The sequence below is a fragment of the Rhipicephalus sanguineus genome, chromosome 3 (assembly GCF_013339695.2).
Source record: "Rhipicephalus sanguineus isolate Rsan-2018 chromosome 3, BIME_Rsan_1.4, whole genome shotgun sequence".
In the NCBI taxonomy this organism is placed as follows: domain Eukaryota; kingdom Metazoa; phylum Arthropoda; class Arachnida; order Ixodida; family Ixodidae; genus Rhipicephalus; species Rhipicephalus sanguineus.
In genome coordinates, this window is record NC_051178.1 from 162,216,708 (window position 1) to 162,232,543 (window position 15,836).

Genomic DNA, 15,836 nt, shown 5'->3' on the forward strand with positions numbered 1-15,836 from the left:
TCGATACTTCGGGCCACAGCTATCAGCGAATTGCTGCAGGACAGAGTGATCGTGGCAGTAACGCCAGTTGTGGCTTGCTAATCGCAATCAGCACCGATTACGTTCAGCTACATTTAGTGATATTATAAATATCTATAAGTTGCACAAATAGTTCGTGCTGCTTAATTTAAATATAAAAAAATTGTTAGGGTTTAACATCCCAAAACCACAATATGATTACTAGGGACGCCGTAGCGGAGGGCTCCGGAAATTTGGGCCACCTGTGGTGCGATCTTGTACGCGTTCCAAAATAAGCGCGGAGGCGTGGCATTACATCCAGCCGCACGTGACCACACGCGATTGGTCAATGCAGGGCCGTGACGTCTGTCGCGGTTCACATGGGCAATTCGCGTGCGGCTGGATGTAACGCCACGCCTCCGTGTTTATTTGGAATGCGTACAAGATCGCACTACTGGTGTTCTTTTACGCGCACCCAAATCTCAGTACACGGACCTCAAGCATTTTCGCCTCCATCGAAAATGCGGCCGCCACGGCCGGGATTCGATTCCACGACCTTCAGGTCAGCTGTCGAGTACCATAACCACTAGACCACAACGGCGGATAGAATTTAAATATCAAAACACAATCTGAACAATGTCAATCGCTCTTTTCTTAACAACACTGTTTTAATACAAGATTCACTGTCACATTGAGTTCCAGTTAGCGTGAATCGGGACAATCCGCAGAGAAATTTTCACTTAAACCGAATCCCACAGTGCAATAGGAATGCGCATAGTTTTTGAACATGCATAACAAGTTTGTTCAATCGTAGGTATATGTCTTCAAAGGATATGTAGAAAAGGCGAGTTAATATTGCGATTTGTCTCCTGTATTAAAAACAAGAACAGGCTGTTCTCGTACATGTCAGCTTAATCATCATCATCAGCCTTACTGCGCCCATTGCACGGAAAAGACCTCTCCCCCATGTGCCGCCAATCAACCCGGTCCTGTGCTTGCTGTGGCCATGTTGTACCCGCAAGCTTCTTAATCACATCTGCCCACTTAACTTTCTGTCTACCCCTCGCGCGTTTGCCTTCTCTTGGAGTTCGGTCTGTTACTTTTAATGACCAGTGGCTATCTTACCTATGCGCTATATGCCCTGCCCACGCACATTTCTTCTTCTTGATTTCGACTAAGATGTCCTTAACACCCGTTTGTTCCCTGATCCACTCTGTTTTCTTCTTGTCCCTCAATGTTGCACTATCATTTTCATTAGCATTGCTTGCTGCGAACTGAAGTGGACGAGGAGGAAGGAAATGAATGAAAGGCAGGGAAGTTTACCAGACGCGCGTCCCGTTTGCTACCCTACACTGGCGGAAAGGGATGAAGGAATTAAAAGAAAGAAAGAAGAGGGAAGAAGGCACTGTCAGGGTACATATGCGCCTGTCCACTGAATGCCTACAAGCGGTCGTTTAAACCGATCGATTTTAAAAACAGCAGCAGTGCTCGCATCGCTTTGCTGGCCTGCGATGCGTAGGGCCACGATCCGAGGATCTTCACTTCGGAAAACGGTCTGTCGTCTAAATTATTCAGCGCATTGCGCAGAACGTTCACAGAAACACAGTAGATGTTCTATCGTTTCGTCGCTATTGCACGAGTCGCATCTGGAGGTGTCTGCCATTCCTATGCGAAAAGAGTACGCCTTCGTGAAAGCTACTCCTAACCACAGGCGGCACAGTAAAGTTGCATCACGGCGGGAGAGGTGCTATGGAACTTGGACCTTCCTCGATGGGTCTAGTTCATGTAGGTGACGGTTCCAGACACTGCGGTCCCTCAACCAAGTTTGCGACATTGTGTCAGCGAACTAGCGAAGACACCTTGCAGCGTCTGTCCTCGACAAGGATATTGGGGCTATCTGGGCATCCTCGCGGGCGGACCGGGCAGCACCATCAGCGAGGTTGTTACCCACAACACCACTATGTCCCGGCAGCCATTGGAACACAACGTCATGTCCCTTCGATAAAGCTTGGTGAAGAGCTTCTTTCATTTCGTTCACTAACTGCTCGTGCACCCTTCGTTGTAATGCTCATTGCAGACTCTGAAGGGATGCCTTAGTGTCGCAAAAGACAGCCCACCTTTGAGGCTGGGCTTCCGCGATATAAAGGATAGCACCGATGGATCGGTCTTAGCCGACAGCTCCGCAGGTGCGGTCGTTATTCCGGCCTTCCAAGTGACTGTCAAGTTCAGGGTGTCCCACAGGACGACATCAACAGCAGCGGAGCTTGCCGCCTTACGTGTGAACTGAAGTAACTAGAAGAATAAGAATGTGGTGGAGCACAATCAGTAGGCATTCTAGAATCATGAATGGTAGTTTACCACTATCCGTCCAGAGGAAGGTATATAATAGCTGCATCTTACCGGTACTTACATACCGAGCAGAAATCTCGAGGCTTACAAAGACGGTTCAACTTAAATCGAGGACGACATCTAAGACTACTGATCAAAGTGAAGAACAAAAAAAGAACAAAGAAATCCTTAGTGAAAACTTTGCCGAAACATGCAAGCAAAGTGTAATGCCTGACGAAAGGGGCTAAAGCTTCGCTGTGCGAAGGTTTTCACGGCGTGGAATTGGCTGTTAGCATTAGTAGTCTTTTTCGTTTGCCTCGTGAAATTTCCCCTAAACTCTAAGACAAACTATCAGATGTGTGAAGACGAAAGTTATCGAGCAATGCTGTAGTGAAGACGGGAGAGAATTTAATCTGAGGCGTGACATAACGTCGGGCAGCGGGCTCGCAATTACAACAATTTCTGTTCGCGCCAGCGCTCCATCCCTGTCTGCGCTCACGAGAGAAACTCGCCGTCGCCTCAGCGCCGTTATGGAGCGCACCACGCGGAATATTCAGGAAACGCTCACCTTCCTGAGCACGACTCCCGGAGGCGCCGCTGGGCACCTTACTATGCAGCAGGCGCAAGATTAAGACATCACCGTACCACCGCCGGGGCGACTGACACTTAAAATAATCCCACTCCCGTATGCCGGTTCCATTGCCACTCTTTCTCGGTCTACGTATATAACTCAGTCACGAATGCGTATTGCCGTGGTAGGAAAACGCCTCCGCAACTTTAAATTCTGCAGAAAAAGCACGACAAGGAACCAGTGAGAGGGCACATCGCGGCCGGCTTGGTGCTTTGACCGCAGTTGTTTTGAACGAGAAGCGCACTCAGTTATAGCAGTCGTTTTCCGCTATACACAAGGATACATAAACAGGTGGGCTTCACTATTGTGCTGTCCCATACACCATGGTTAACCGCATCGCTTCAGATGCCATTAAATTTGCTTTCTTGCATTTTTACCGCTCAAAAAATCCAAACGAAAACAACATTGTCCCGGCAAAATGAATTTCGTCGTGGCAAAGGACGACAAGCAAGGAGAAATTACGACGGTGCTTCCATCATGACAACTTTGCTTGAAAGGTTTTCTGAAAGTGATCTTGCATCAAGACGGTGGAGTTTGGCGTCTAGAACACGTCACTGAGTTCGGTAGGATGGGCAGGGGCTTAGATAGTGTTCAATAGTCTACCTTGGTCCACGGTTTCGTACATTCACAAGGCCACGCAAACCCTATTGTGCTATTTCAAATCGATCAGACTTCACGAGCGTTTGTGAACTAGCCCGAGCGCGAGTCCGTGTTGTGTACGTTGGCACTAACTGTTCATTTCTTCTTTTAAGTGCGGAGCACTTTAGGGGCCCGGGCTGTCGTATGCTGTCGTGGCTTGGCGTAACGCAGGCAAAACCACGTATAAAAATGGAAAAAAAAATAGGAAGCAAGCGAGAAATAGAAAGAGAGAGAAAGAAAGGGAAAAATTAGAAAGAAAAATAGAAAGAGCAAGAAAGATAGTGAGATAATGAGAGAGGAAGATAGATAATGAGATAGGAAGATATAAATAGAAATGAAGAGCAAAAAACCCAGAAAGAAACGCAAAAAGAAAAACAGAAAGAAAGAGAGGAGGAAAGAAAGAGAAAACCGAAGAGAAACAAAGAAGGCTGCCCAGCTCCGCACTTCCTTCAGACTTGGCACCATTAGTGTGAAGCGTCCTTAATTTTTTTTTTCTGACTCTTGCTCTTTCTTCTCTACTTTATCTATTATTCCCCATTTCCCTCACCCCATATGTAGGGTAGGCGACCGAGCCCGCTCTTGGTTAACCTCCCTGTTTCTTCCCTTTCGTTTCTCTCGTTTTCTCTCTCTCTCTCTCTTGCTTGGAAGTAATGAAAAGTTTTTCACTGCTGTCAGGTTTCCGCTGCACTGAATCGTTCACGTTGCAAGAAAGAAGAGCATTTTTGCAACAAGATGACGAAAGAAGAGGCGTACTAAGACGTGGTGCTGTTAGCTGCTATGAAAAAGGCAGCTTAAAATGCAATTGGAGAAGTTCGTGGCGTAGGCCATAATCGTATTGCCGAAGACATCGGCTCTACTGTTGCAGTGCGTGCGACGCTTTGCACCAAACGGCAAGAGATACCCGCCGTAGTGACTTAGCGGTTATGCCGTTGGATATATCGCTGGTGGAACTAGGTTAGCCCATAGGTTACCGTTTAATTCATAAGTGTCACACCATTAGTAAGCCTCTTTTCCCATATCTTCTTGTCGTTAAGTCTTTATTATCGGGTTTTTGAAGAATGAATATTCAGGCCGGTGTTTATAGAACACCATTTGTTCGTAGGCGCGCTGTATTTTATCTTGGATGATCTAACCATCTTCAGGTACCCAGCTCCGGGAAAAAAGGAGAAAATAAAATGTACCCAGCTTCCCTGACTTAACGTCGCGAGGACTGTTTAAACAGCAGAGCTAGTGCCATAAGTGGCTTCGCTCTTCTTTCCTTTTCTATTTCTGCTACTCTGCTAGGCTTTTCTTTCGTTTGCTCTACTAGTCGTTTTTTTTTTATTTTTGATGCAACTAGCCCCGCTGATTGCTGGTTCCTCACGACGTTAAGTCAGTGAAGCTGGTTAATTTTTGGGGAGATCTCTTGGCTAATTTTTCTCGATTAAAACAAGCACAACCTCTCTTCAAACTCGTTTACTTCTTGTCTCTCTCACTCTTCTGGATCAAAACGACGTCGTCGATGCCGTTCACGCGGTAATTCCCGTTGACGCTCCCGACGGGCAGCTTCTTCTTCCGGAGACCACACGAGTTTAGCCATTGCTGAGCATTCCAGTTATAGACAGCTTCTACATTTTTAGTAGACAGGAGGTAAGTAGTGGAGTTTGCCCGATTTCTGTGGCCCTTACTCGCTAGGCTGGTCATAGGCTACTTACAGTGACAGGCTAGTTAGAGGAGCTGCTTGGCACATACCCAATAGGCTGGTTATACACAGTGTCATTCCTTTGGTGGAGCAGAGGTGAGAAGTGGGGCGTGCCTCATTTCTGGGGCACATAACCGCTAGGCTGATTATACACAGCTTCCTCATTTTCAGTGGACCGGAGGTGAGTAGTGAGGCTTGCCCAATTTCTGTGGCACATAACCGCTAAGCACTGCGAACGACGCTAATTAGGGAATAACGTCGACTCCGCTGTTAAAAGGGAAATCAAAGGAGTCGACCAGATTCACTCCCGCATTCCTAAGAGGCAGGCCCGTAGACAGGGGGGGGGAGGTGCTAGCCCCTCCCCCTCCTCCCCTGAAATTTTGATGAGACAGGGTGTGTTACCGAAAGTAATGAAAATAGGTGTTTTTCACAAATACTGAAGGCAAGTGGGCGCCCTTCGAAAAAAATTACTGGCTACGGTGCCTACGTGGGCGGAGCCACCGACTTAGCCTAAGAGCTTTGCCTTCGGGCCGTAGTTTCTCTGGACTAAAATAAAGTTCTTGCCATGCCATGCCATATACGGGCCTGCTTAGAGGGTCTGCATTGACAAAAAGTTGGGCGTCATGGTAAATTCAAACGGAGCCCTGGTGTCAGACAAGCCAATAGCGAAGGCAATGAATCAATGGATATAAGTGCTTATGAACGACAAGCTTTGCGAATATAGTCCCAGAATCTTTGGCACGATTATCAGACATATTCAACCGAGAGAGTGGACTCGCTTGAAAGTTATACTATCTCGTCTAGGCGTCGAGATTCCAAATTTTCTGTCATTAGCATTTCGGCATTCCAAAATAAAGCATGTTAGCAGCTCAAGTAAGATGAATATACCATTCTTACTTTTTTCGCTACCCTGTCTTAAAGCCTTGAATAATGCATGACTTGAGAGACTACCCCACTGATAAAGCTCGACGCAAGGTATAGCATTTTTGCAGTACGAGACGATCAACTAGAGTAATAAGAAATTACTGCTATGCTGCATGTTTTACGCATGCGAATGATTTAACATTGAGGCCACCAATGCGAATCCTTGGCCTCATGCCATGAAATGTCTGAGTGGCAAGTTCATCAGTGGTTCCGACAAGATTGAAGAGGGTTCACCTCGCAAACGTGGCCTGACTTCACAACTACTAACAGAATAAATTAAGAAAAGACAAACCGGTCTAGACCAGCTCGATTTGTGATAGCAGCAATAAAAACGTCCTCTCTCCTGTTTCTGAAACTTCCGGACTCGTCCGCTTTGCTTTGCATTCTGAGGGCACTTCCGCCAGTCGAACATGTGGTAAAGTTAAAAGGTACAAAACGGTCTCGCTTAAGCTGTTCGTCTGGCAGCGACCGGTGGCACTTTGAAACTCTGCAGACTACCGCCGCAAAACGCGTGCAAAATTTGTTCACAAGAGCCTTCGGCAGCCCTCTAGAGGATGTCGCGCTGTGCCCGGAATGCCGCATGTAGATGCTATCTTACTTCATGCGTCGCCTCGCGCGGAGAGGAGCAAAGCAAACAAATGAAGAAGGCCCGTCCCATCCGTGGGCATCGTAACAGGCTAACCGTCAGTCACGCGAGCTTCGGGGAAGCCAGCGACAAAATAAAAGCTCTTGAGCAAGGTATTGGGCAAACGGCACGAGCGTGATGCTCCCAGCTTCTCAATAGCAGCGGGGCAACAAGGGCGGCCACCGCAGGAGGGGCATTGCAGGCATCGTGCGAGTCGGTGTCGTGCCGGCGGCGCGGAACTACGGCCACCGTCTGTGCAGCGTGGTTCCGTGGTGGCAGCGCTCTGCCAGAGCCGGTTTAGCTCGGGCCGGGCGTCCGGCTGTGCTGCCACCGGCGGCCGGTGCATGCGGAGCCCCCCCAATCGTTGGGCGACGCAACGCAACGCCGCCGATACTCCGGATGCTTTGACAGAGGAGGAGCCTCTTCTCTACCTTTCCCTGGCGGTCGACGACCTTCGTGGCTGCTGGAGCGCCGAATACCGGATGGGCCGAGTCGGCGGCGCAGGGTTCCCCAGGCGCTCCACTGCACGTCATCCCCGACGGCAAGGTCGGCCACCACAGGAGCAGCCGGCGGTGACTCCGCGCGAACCACCGCGTCTTTGGGTGAGTATTCTGCACCGTGGTCCATTGATACTGCATCTATGGCATTCCATCATTGTGCAGTCTGCACTCGGTAAAGGCATTTCCGTGGCCGTGCGCCCATACGAACTCCGATAAAGTTGATCTAAGACACCCGATTTCGCGGCACGTTAGGCCTCTGATTGAGGCCTGGGCATACGAGGCTACAAGCAAATGTCTTTTGTTACATATCAAATGTGTCCAAGCAAACTCCGAGCACTCGGCGCCAATGAATTTTCCCCCGTTTTAGATAGACGCACTCAGCTTAACCTCCGTCGAATGTACACTGCAAACCTGCTGTTGACGGTGAATGCTTAAGTCCGATTCGCTGCGGCTTCATGCTTTCAGAGTGAGTTATGTCTAGCGCTTTCACAGAAGTAATTGTTTTCCCCGCTTTCCGCCCGTCAGTCGAGCCTTCTCTGGGTGCATTAGTGCTAGATTAGTTCACGATAACACCCGCCTCTTACTCACGCCGTGCATGGGGGAGAACTTGACCTCTGCTAATTCTGATCTAATCAGCATGCAAGCGATATGTTAAACCTGGTCTCTCCCTTACCTGTTAAGTAGGCGGAGGAATATGGCGAGGAGCGCCAGAAAGAAGAAAAAGGAAAGGTCAATGGGGCGACTACGTACGTTCTGAATGATGTTACAGCTCTGTAGCACACTCAAGGTGAACGCTTCCAGAAAGCCGCGGAGTGATCTTGTACGCAGAACTGCTATTGGTTCATGCATCTCATTGCGGCACGGTATTTAACGCTGTTTCGTCGTGAATTCGAAAGTATTTTAGATTTATATTTTTATGTATACCAAGGTGAAGAGATCTAAGTGCGCTGTATGGACCCGCGGACCTAACCATGGGGCTCTGCCTTTATGTCTATCGTATCGCACAGTGCGGGCACGACAATTTTTCTTGTACTTTTGTTTAATTTTGACTGTCCAAGTTAACTTATAAGCTGCTAACTTATTGGGAGAATGAAGGAATCTTGTCAGAAGCACAACATCCGCACAGGGCGTCACTAACAATGGAAGAGACACAACAGGTCGACTTACGCTACCTAAACATTTTCCGCGATTGACTGACGCGCAACGGCCCACAACATGTCTATAATTTTACCTGGAGATAAAAGAATATTGATTCAGATATAAAATGGCGATATATGAGTATTCGTGACTGACATGGATCACCGTATCTTGCGTTGCAAGTAAAATTGGTTCTTTAAAGAACGCTGACTGTTCAGACTGTTCGTGATCTGAAGGCAACGAGCAATCACAACATAGTTCGACGGCATTCCGCTTCGTACGCAGCTGTATGCGCCAGTGTAGACCTCCAATGACGAAATAGCGTCAAATAAGGTTATCTGTGCGTTACATTGACGCGTATTAATATGCGAAAGTGGTAGCGTGCAAGCGTGTTGACCACTAGCCGGCGAGGATGAACCAAATCTAGCAAGTTTAATACTACGCAGGAAATGCAGCAGTCCTGGTCAACTTCTTTGTTTACAATGGAGGAGTGTAGGAGTGACAACCAATCCTTTCGAAGTGTAAGCAGGATTACTCCCGCACCCAGCCGTTCTTCGTTTACGCAAGCTATGCCAACGTGGACTGGTAGTGCATATTGATCTTTAAAATTCTCTTGCAACGGTTGATTTTCTAATCGAGTGCGGCGCTCACCACCAAAAAAATATGCATTTCCAAAATAACACATTGAGTTTTACTTTACTTTAAAGGGGCCATGACACGGTCGCCCAAAGATTTGTGGTTTTCAGCGAAAACTAGAAGTAGAGGGTCTATTATGTCTATGCAGATTGCAAAAGTGGGCTGTAAAAGAATATTTCAGTGCAAAACAAGCCCTGGAAGTCGCCGGCTGTAAACCCCGCCCACCACCGGCGACCGCCATTTTGCCATGGCGCGTGTGACGTCATGTGCAGCACGGAACGCAGCCGTTGGAAATCGCTCAATTTCAGTGCCAAACTAAAAAAAGCTAAAATATCTCGATATCACGTGCAGCTGACCACGGAACAAGATCATTCGCCGCAATGCAGACGCTTGCACAGCTAGGTGCTCGTTACGTCACGGCTCGCGAGTGCGCCAGTATTGCCCGACTCTCGGGCCGCTCGCCTGTTTATAAAAATATTCGATTATAAATTAAGTGCTCGACCAAATGCGCTAAAATTTCGCCAGCTTATTTGTGAATGCACAAGGATTAATCCACATAACACAGATTATGATGGAAAATTGGGTGTCATGGCCCCTTTAAATCAAAGCTCGCACGCTTTTGAACCATTTTCGTATGGCATTAGCATCGTAATACCTTGAATTGTTCGTGATTCTTTTTTTCTCTGTCTTTTTTTCTCAGTAAAGTACCGAATCGATCACTACACAATATGAAAACAAGACTACTGCACCTCATCGTCGCCTGTTCATTGCTCCTGGGAACAGTCACCTGCTCAAACTGTAAGTCGCAACTGTTATAACATGTGGCTGCTTCGAACGCGCGGAAAAGTGTTAGTAAATAATAGAATATAAAATAAAAATATGTCTAAGCGAGGAAAACACTTGGGAGTTGTGAGCTGCACGTAACATTAACGTCAAACTTATCACTGTAAAGCTCTAATTTGCATCTCCACATCGTTTTTCACCTTTCTAGCCGGATAAGTTACAGAGAAAACTTGAAATTCTTGCTAACTGTTTTTCCTGTTTAATGAATACATTGCCGTTAGAAGCCTAGCCAGAATTATTTTTTTTTTGGGGGGGGGGGCAGGGGGGGAGGGTCAACCATAATTTATGTATGTTCGTGCGTGCATTTGTATTGTGGGTGTACATGTAAAGGGGAAAAATTTAGGGCGGCTGGAACCCCCCCCCCCCCCCCCCGGCTACGCCAGTGATTCAGGTCTACATTATACAAGTGCAGATGCGCTTCTCCTGAGCCTCCAGAAGCTTAAGGAACAATAATAGGGCCGTTTCACGAAAGGGAAAAGACAACATCGGCCGAAAATTGAACTGGAAGGATCACTACATAAACTTAAATAGAAAACTTAAAAACAAAGAACCTTAAATGTTTGCATAATGCATCACCCACGACAGCTGGAGTTCCGTACACGTTTTTCGGGTGCGAAACAGCCATATCTCGACCTAGTTTGCAAACGTTCATTTTTTAAACTGTGCGAAAGCTACGAGAGAAACGGAAAGTGTCGTGGCTGTTCCGTTCGCTTCCATAAACTTGTGTCTTTCGCAATTTTGCACTTGTTTGCAGAATTAAACGTATAGTGCTCGTTTTATGACGGAGGGCACAGCAAGTTCTTGCGTCCCGTCCTCTGTTTCTCAACGCAATGCGAGAGTTGTAACATTCTCGCTTCTGCAGCAACCGACGACGGCTCCAGCCTCCGAACCCAGAGACAGAACAATGGCAGCAGCAGCCGAACGAACCCAGGACGCATCGTTTGCTACTACAGCGCTTGGGCGCTGTACCGACCGGAACCGATGAATTACGACATCGAGGACATACCGCTGGACAAGTGCACCCATCTTATCTACGCCTTCGTCGGTCTTAGCAACCAGACGTGGGAGCTCTTCAGTATTGACCCGGAATATGATTTCAACAAAGGTAAGCTATACGGACACAGTTTAGAACACTAGTCTTCCCGAATACTAGTGATATTGTTTGTTTGGGTTTCTTTTATGTTACCTCGCCAATGTGCACATGCGTGTGCGATCACCATGTAACATCGTTTTCTATACAGCCATGCGAGAAAACCTGAGGGAAATGTGCACCCAATACTCCTGTTTGGTGCACCACGTTTTGCCGCCTCTATAATTACGTTCGGCGATTAAGCATAATTAAACAGACGTTTTGGGACAGGGCTAGCTAAATGTTAACTGCCGTTCCCACTTACATTGTTATTTTTAATATACAAAGTTGGTTATCGCCAGTACGTGCTGCGTCCATAAAAGTCGCGGAATAACGCTTGATATTCGGCGGTACGGTCACATTGCTGTTTTGTTAGAAACTTATTTTATCTCAAAGATCACATGTGCTGATCGTCGTCATCATTATTGAGAAATAACATATTTAACTTAGAGAACATTACACCCAATCTTCCAACGTAAAGCTAGCGTGTTACCTTTGCTAGTGCCATCGCCTTTGTCATCACTGTAAGACTGATATATGGCCTTCACATACCGCAACGTCACCTAGTTGACAACCTTGATCAGTTCTCAGAAGCCTAATCCGACTTAGTGCCCCTAATGATGCTTCTAACAGCGTCCTCCTGTTTTCTTTCTTGACCGACCGCACTAAACTGATCAAGATCAGCGCGACTCAAATGTTACAGTGGTTTCACTGCAAAAAAAATATTCACCCCGCCACTAGTGGTCAAAACTCAGAACTATTAATAAACGCGTTATCAGTCGCACAATTGCAGATACACGCAGTGACGTGCGCGAAACTTCAAAGACGAGTGATCCAATCGCACTTGTGTGTTTCCCCGTAAAACGCAGGCGGATACCGGCGGTTCACCGCGCTGCGCAAGAAGAACCCGCAGCTGAAGACTCTTCTGGCGGTTGGCGGCTGGGCCGAAGGCGGCAAGAAGTATTCGGAGATGGTCAGCACCACGGGTCGCCGGCACACGTTCATCAATAGCGCTCTCAAGTGGGTACAGACGTACGGTTTCGACGGCTTCGACCTTGACTGGGAATACCCGGGGGCCTACGATCGTGGCGGTGCCTACTCGGACAAGGCCAACTTTCTCCTGTTGGTCAGGGTACGAGCTCAGTCTTACACTATTTTTAGCTCCTGAGTGTACAACCTTTGCTTGCATATTTAGTGCATTGCTTGAAAGTGCGTCGCTGTACTGACCTCTCGTTCCACGTATAGCCTTGAGAGGTTATTTATGCCCATTGCTGACCCCCGAAAAGATAACTCCGCATCAGAATTATAAGATATTTGGAAAACAGATGGAACAAAACCACACTGACATCAGCCTGCATGTGATTATTGTGGATTTTCATAATAACTATCTCTACAATGACGACGTTTAAATGTTTGACTCCACAGATTAAACGTCAATTGGATGACTAGCAGAATACTTTGCAAACAGTCCGAAACATTTAGTGCTTGATAACGTAAAAGAACAAAGTACGAAATGCATTATCGCCTACGAAAGGCACAGCAGTCGTTGAAAAGCGGATGGCGCACTAACATCTACTCAGGCAACATTAAAGACTAGAAAATGTAACTACTGTCGAAGTTTAAGGGGACCCTGCAACACGTTTTCAGCCTGTTCAGAAAACGCTGCCGATCGGTAGGCAGGCAAGAAAAGAACTTTATTTTAATCCAGAGACGACGCTCACTCCCTCGTTACGGGGCGACACCTGCGGGCCGAACCCACAACGGGCGGGGAGAGGCATCTCCTCGGCCATGTCATGGGCTCTCTGGATAGCCCTTAGCTGGTCTTTCTCGTTGCTAGTGAGAAGATATCGCCAGTCCTCCTCCGTAGAGGGAGACCCGGGGCTCTCGCGCAGTGCAGGACATTGCCACAGCATGTGTTCTAAAGAGCAATGCGGGTTGCACTTTACAACCGACCGGTGCCGATCGGTAGTCGAGGCTCCCGAGAACGCGCGAGCCAAACATTATAGCGCAGCACACGGCCTCGTATTTACAATAAATTCGCAAATTAAGCTAAAAAGCACTTCCTCTTCTCTCTCAAAAGAAAATGATGCTTACGGCGTCACAGGCAGGTTCCACGCCATTGGCGGATTTGAACATGGCGCGCTCGGTAGTTACTGCGGCCACCGCGAGAGGCCGCCACTCGCCCGCGCACGCGCGCGCGATCGCACTGAAAGTATACGCCACGCGTTCTGAGAAAAGAAGAAAATGTGCTCAAGGTCCGGAGGCGCGCGTGACGTACCTTCTTCCCCCGTGCCATCCCCCCCTGCTTAGCTTCCAGCGCTTTCGTCGGGACGAGAGAAGAGAGAAAGCAATTACAGCGTGCGACAAATCTTCGTAACTCCGCTCGTACTGGACGGATTCTAAAAATTTTTCCGGCGTTCGATTCGTGAGATAATAAGTTCTTTTAGTGAAGCCATTCGATGGCTACTTGAGAAAGTGTTGTAGGGCCCCTTTAATTTAAGTATAACTTGCAACAAATGCTGTGCTATGACAGAATTCGTCTGTGTATCTCTGTTTTCTATGTCTAAGAACGAAGTTGAGCAAGTAGTAATGTGCTCATTACATTCCCATTCAGTCTCAGTCATCCCTTCGTACATGTCTCCTTGCCTTAAGTTTCATTATTTACATTTCAGGGTCCATTATTTAAGACTAACAAGCTATTACGAAATATTTACCCATGCATAGTGCATCTCTCGTTTTCTGTCGTCTTTCGAATACAGCCTGTTCATTTTAAGCATTATTTTCAGGAACTAAGGTCCGTCTTCAACCAATACAGGTTGCTACTGACAGCGGCTGTGCCAGTTGCTAAGTTCCGTCTGCAAGAAGGCTACGAAGTGGCAGAGCTTGGGGAGTAAGCACTTTTTACCGTCCGTATCACCATACCATTCAAGAAATTATTATTTGCTCATTTTATCTTGCTATTGTTATGAAAACACTTATATTGCACTAACTTCTGTTAATAACTGGCGTAGCGTTGTTACCATGACGCTTTTAAAGCAACGTTTTAACGTAACGAAGTGTTGAACCATCCCCTATTTCTTTCCAGGCTTCTGGACTGGATAAATGTTATGACCTATGACCTGCGTGGAAACTGGGCAGGATTTACGGACGTCCACAGCCCTCTATTCAGAAGGTCGTTCGATGAGTGGGCTTACGAAAAGCTTAACGTTGTAAGTATTGTACAAAGCAGCCCCGATTTTCTCATTTATTGTATTAAAACACCCAAAACGTTGCAGTTTACATATTGTCCGAACGACTGATTATTGGCACACCGGAAGCAGTGATCGGTTATTTTTATGTGAAAAACGAAAATACTCTTCTCCTAAGTTACAAAAGCATGGGCGTACAGTTATTCCCGCCGGGCGTTAACTTTCATAGGGCTACCTTAACTGTTCTCAAGGTTTCAGTTTGTAATTACAGTTCATGAAGCGTCTCCTTGAGCATTATATCAGTCATTAACCTACCTAAAGACTAATGCGAACACTGAGTATCGATCACTGCGAGTGTAATACTGGTGATTATTCCTACTTTCTGAATAACGAGCTTTCTCATATAATTCTCAGCGAAACTCTCAAAATATATTTACTGAAGTGTACTACATCTGCCCCAGAAAAAAAGAAGAAAAAATGTATGCTGTATTTCATCTAATGAGCCCCGCGACGTCAGCGTACATCCTTGCGTTATCCACCCAATTCGCTTTAACATGCTACGGCGCTACAGCAATTCACAGATGACCGCGTCACTTCTTCAAGAGACACACAAGATGGGACGAGGTCTCCGATTATGTCCCTTAAGTCTTCCTCACAATAACCTCAGCTCTGTGTTTTTGCTAAGCGTTTGCTCTCTATGGCTCAAGTAAACTGTCAATTATGAGTTCAATAACAGATTCTTTGTCCCATTCTTATTGCAGCACGATGGACTACAACTGTGGATGAGCCTGGGAGCTCCGCGGGAGAAACTGGTTGTAGGCGTTCCCTTCTATGGCAGGACTTACACGTTGAGTGACAAGTCGAATACGGGACTTAGGGCTTACATCAACAAAGAAAAAAACGGCGGTATCCCTGGACCGTACACGAACGCTACTGGTTTTCTTGCCTACTACGAGGTATGCAGCAGAAGTTTCTCTACTGTGCATTGCCAAGATTTTGCTCAGATATCAGAAGCCATTGACAGGACTTTAGGGAGGGAATTACTCCTTACTCATAGCACATGTGCGTTCATCTGTTATCATGAAATGAAGAAGAAGTAATGTTAATCACAAGCGCACACAAAGCTTTCACGCTATAATTCACAGGTCTGTCCCCATGTGAACTCTGGAACATGGACGAAGAAGTTTGACGATGTTGGCAAGTGTCCATACGCCTACTATGACAACCAGTGGATCGGCTACGAGGATCCTGAAAGTATTTCCATAAAGGTATCACCTAACATTGAAGTTATATATTCATGAACATTCTACATAGCAACAACGTACGGGCGTCAAGACGACTTTATGCTTTAAACAACCAGTATGGGCTTACGCCGAAACAAACATAGTTTACGTGAGAGAATGAATGAACCTACTTTTCTAGTTGGCAGATTATTTGAGCTAATTTTTATTTGTATAACTGGTTGCATATTCAGAACTTTTTTTAGGAAGACCATTACGTGTGCTCTGCCGTTGTGTTAAGCTACAACCATTCACAATACTTGCTGAACTAACTGCTGTTCCCGGCACTCAGAAGTAC

The 15,836-nt window shown here is 46.8% G+C and overlaps 1 protein-coding gene across 1 annotated transcript in view; it reads left to right on the forward strand.

The window, feature by feature from the left end:
* Positions 1 to 9,803: 9,803 nt before the first annotated feature.
* LOC125756124 (uncharacterized) overlaps positions 9,804 to 15,836 on the forward strand; it is a 145,690-nt gene continuing 139,657 nt past the window's right edge. The window contains exons 1-7 of the mRNA XM_049414206.1: positions 9,804 to 9,896; positions 10,804 to 11,046; positions 11,940 to 12,202; positions 13,857 to 13,960; positions 14,156 to 14,279; positions 15,020 to 15,214; positions 15,404 to 15,526. Coding sequence (XP_049270163.1) covers positions 9,827 to 9,896; positions 10,804 to 11,046; positions 11,940 to 12,202; positions 13,857 to 13,960; positions 14,156 to 14,279; positions 15,020 to 15,214; positions 15,404 to 15,526 — 1,122 coding nt within the window. The 5' untranslated portion in view covers positions 9,804 to 9,826. The remainder of the gene's footprint in view (positions 9,897 to 10,803; positions 11,047 to 11,939; positions 12,203 to 13,856; positions 13,961 to 14,155; positions 14,280 to 15,019; positions 15,215 to 15,403; positions 15,527 to 15,836) is intronic.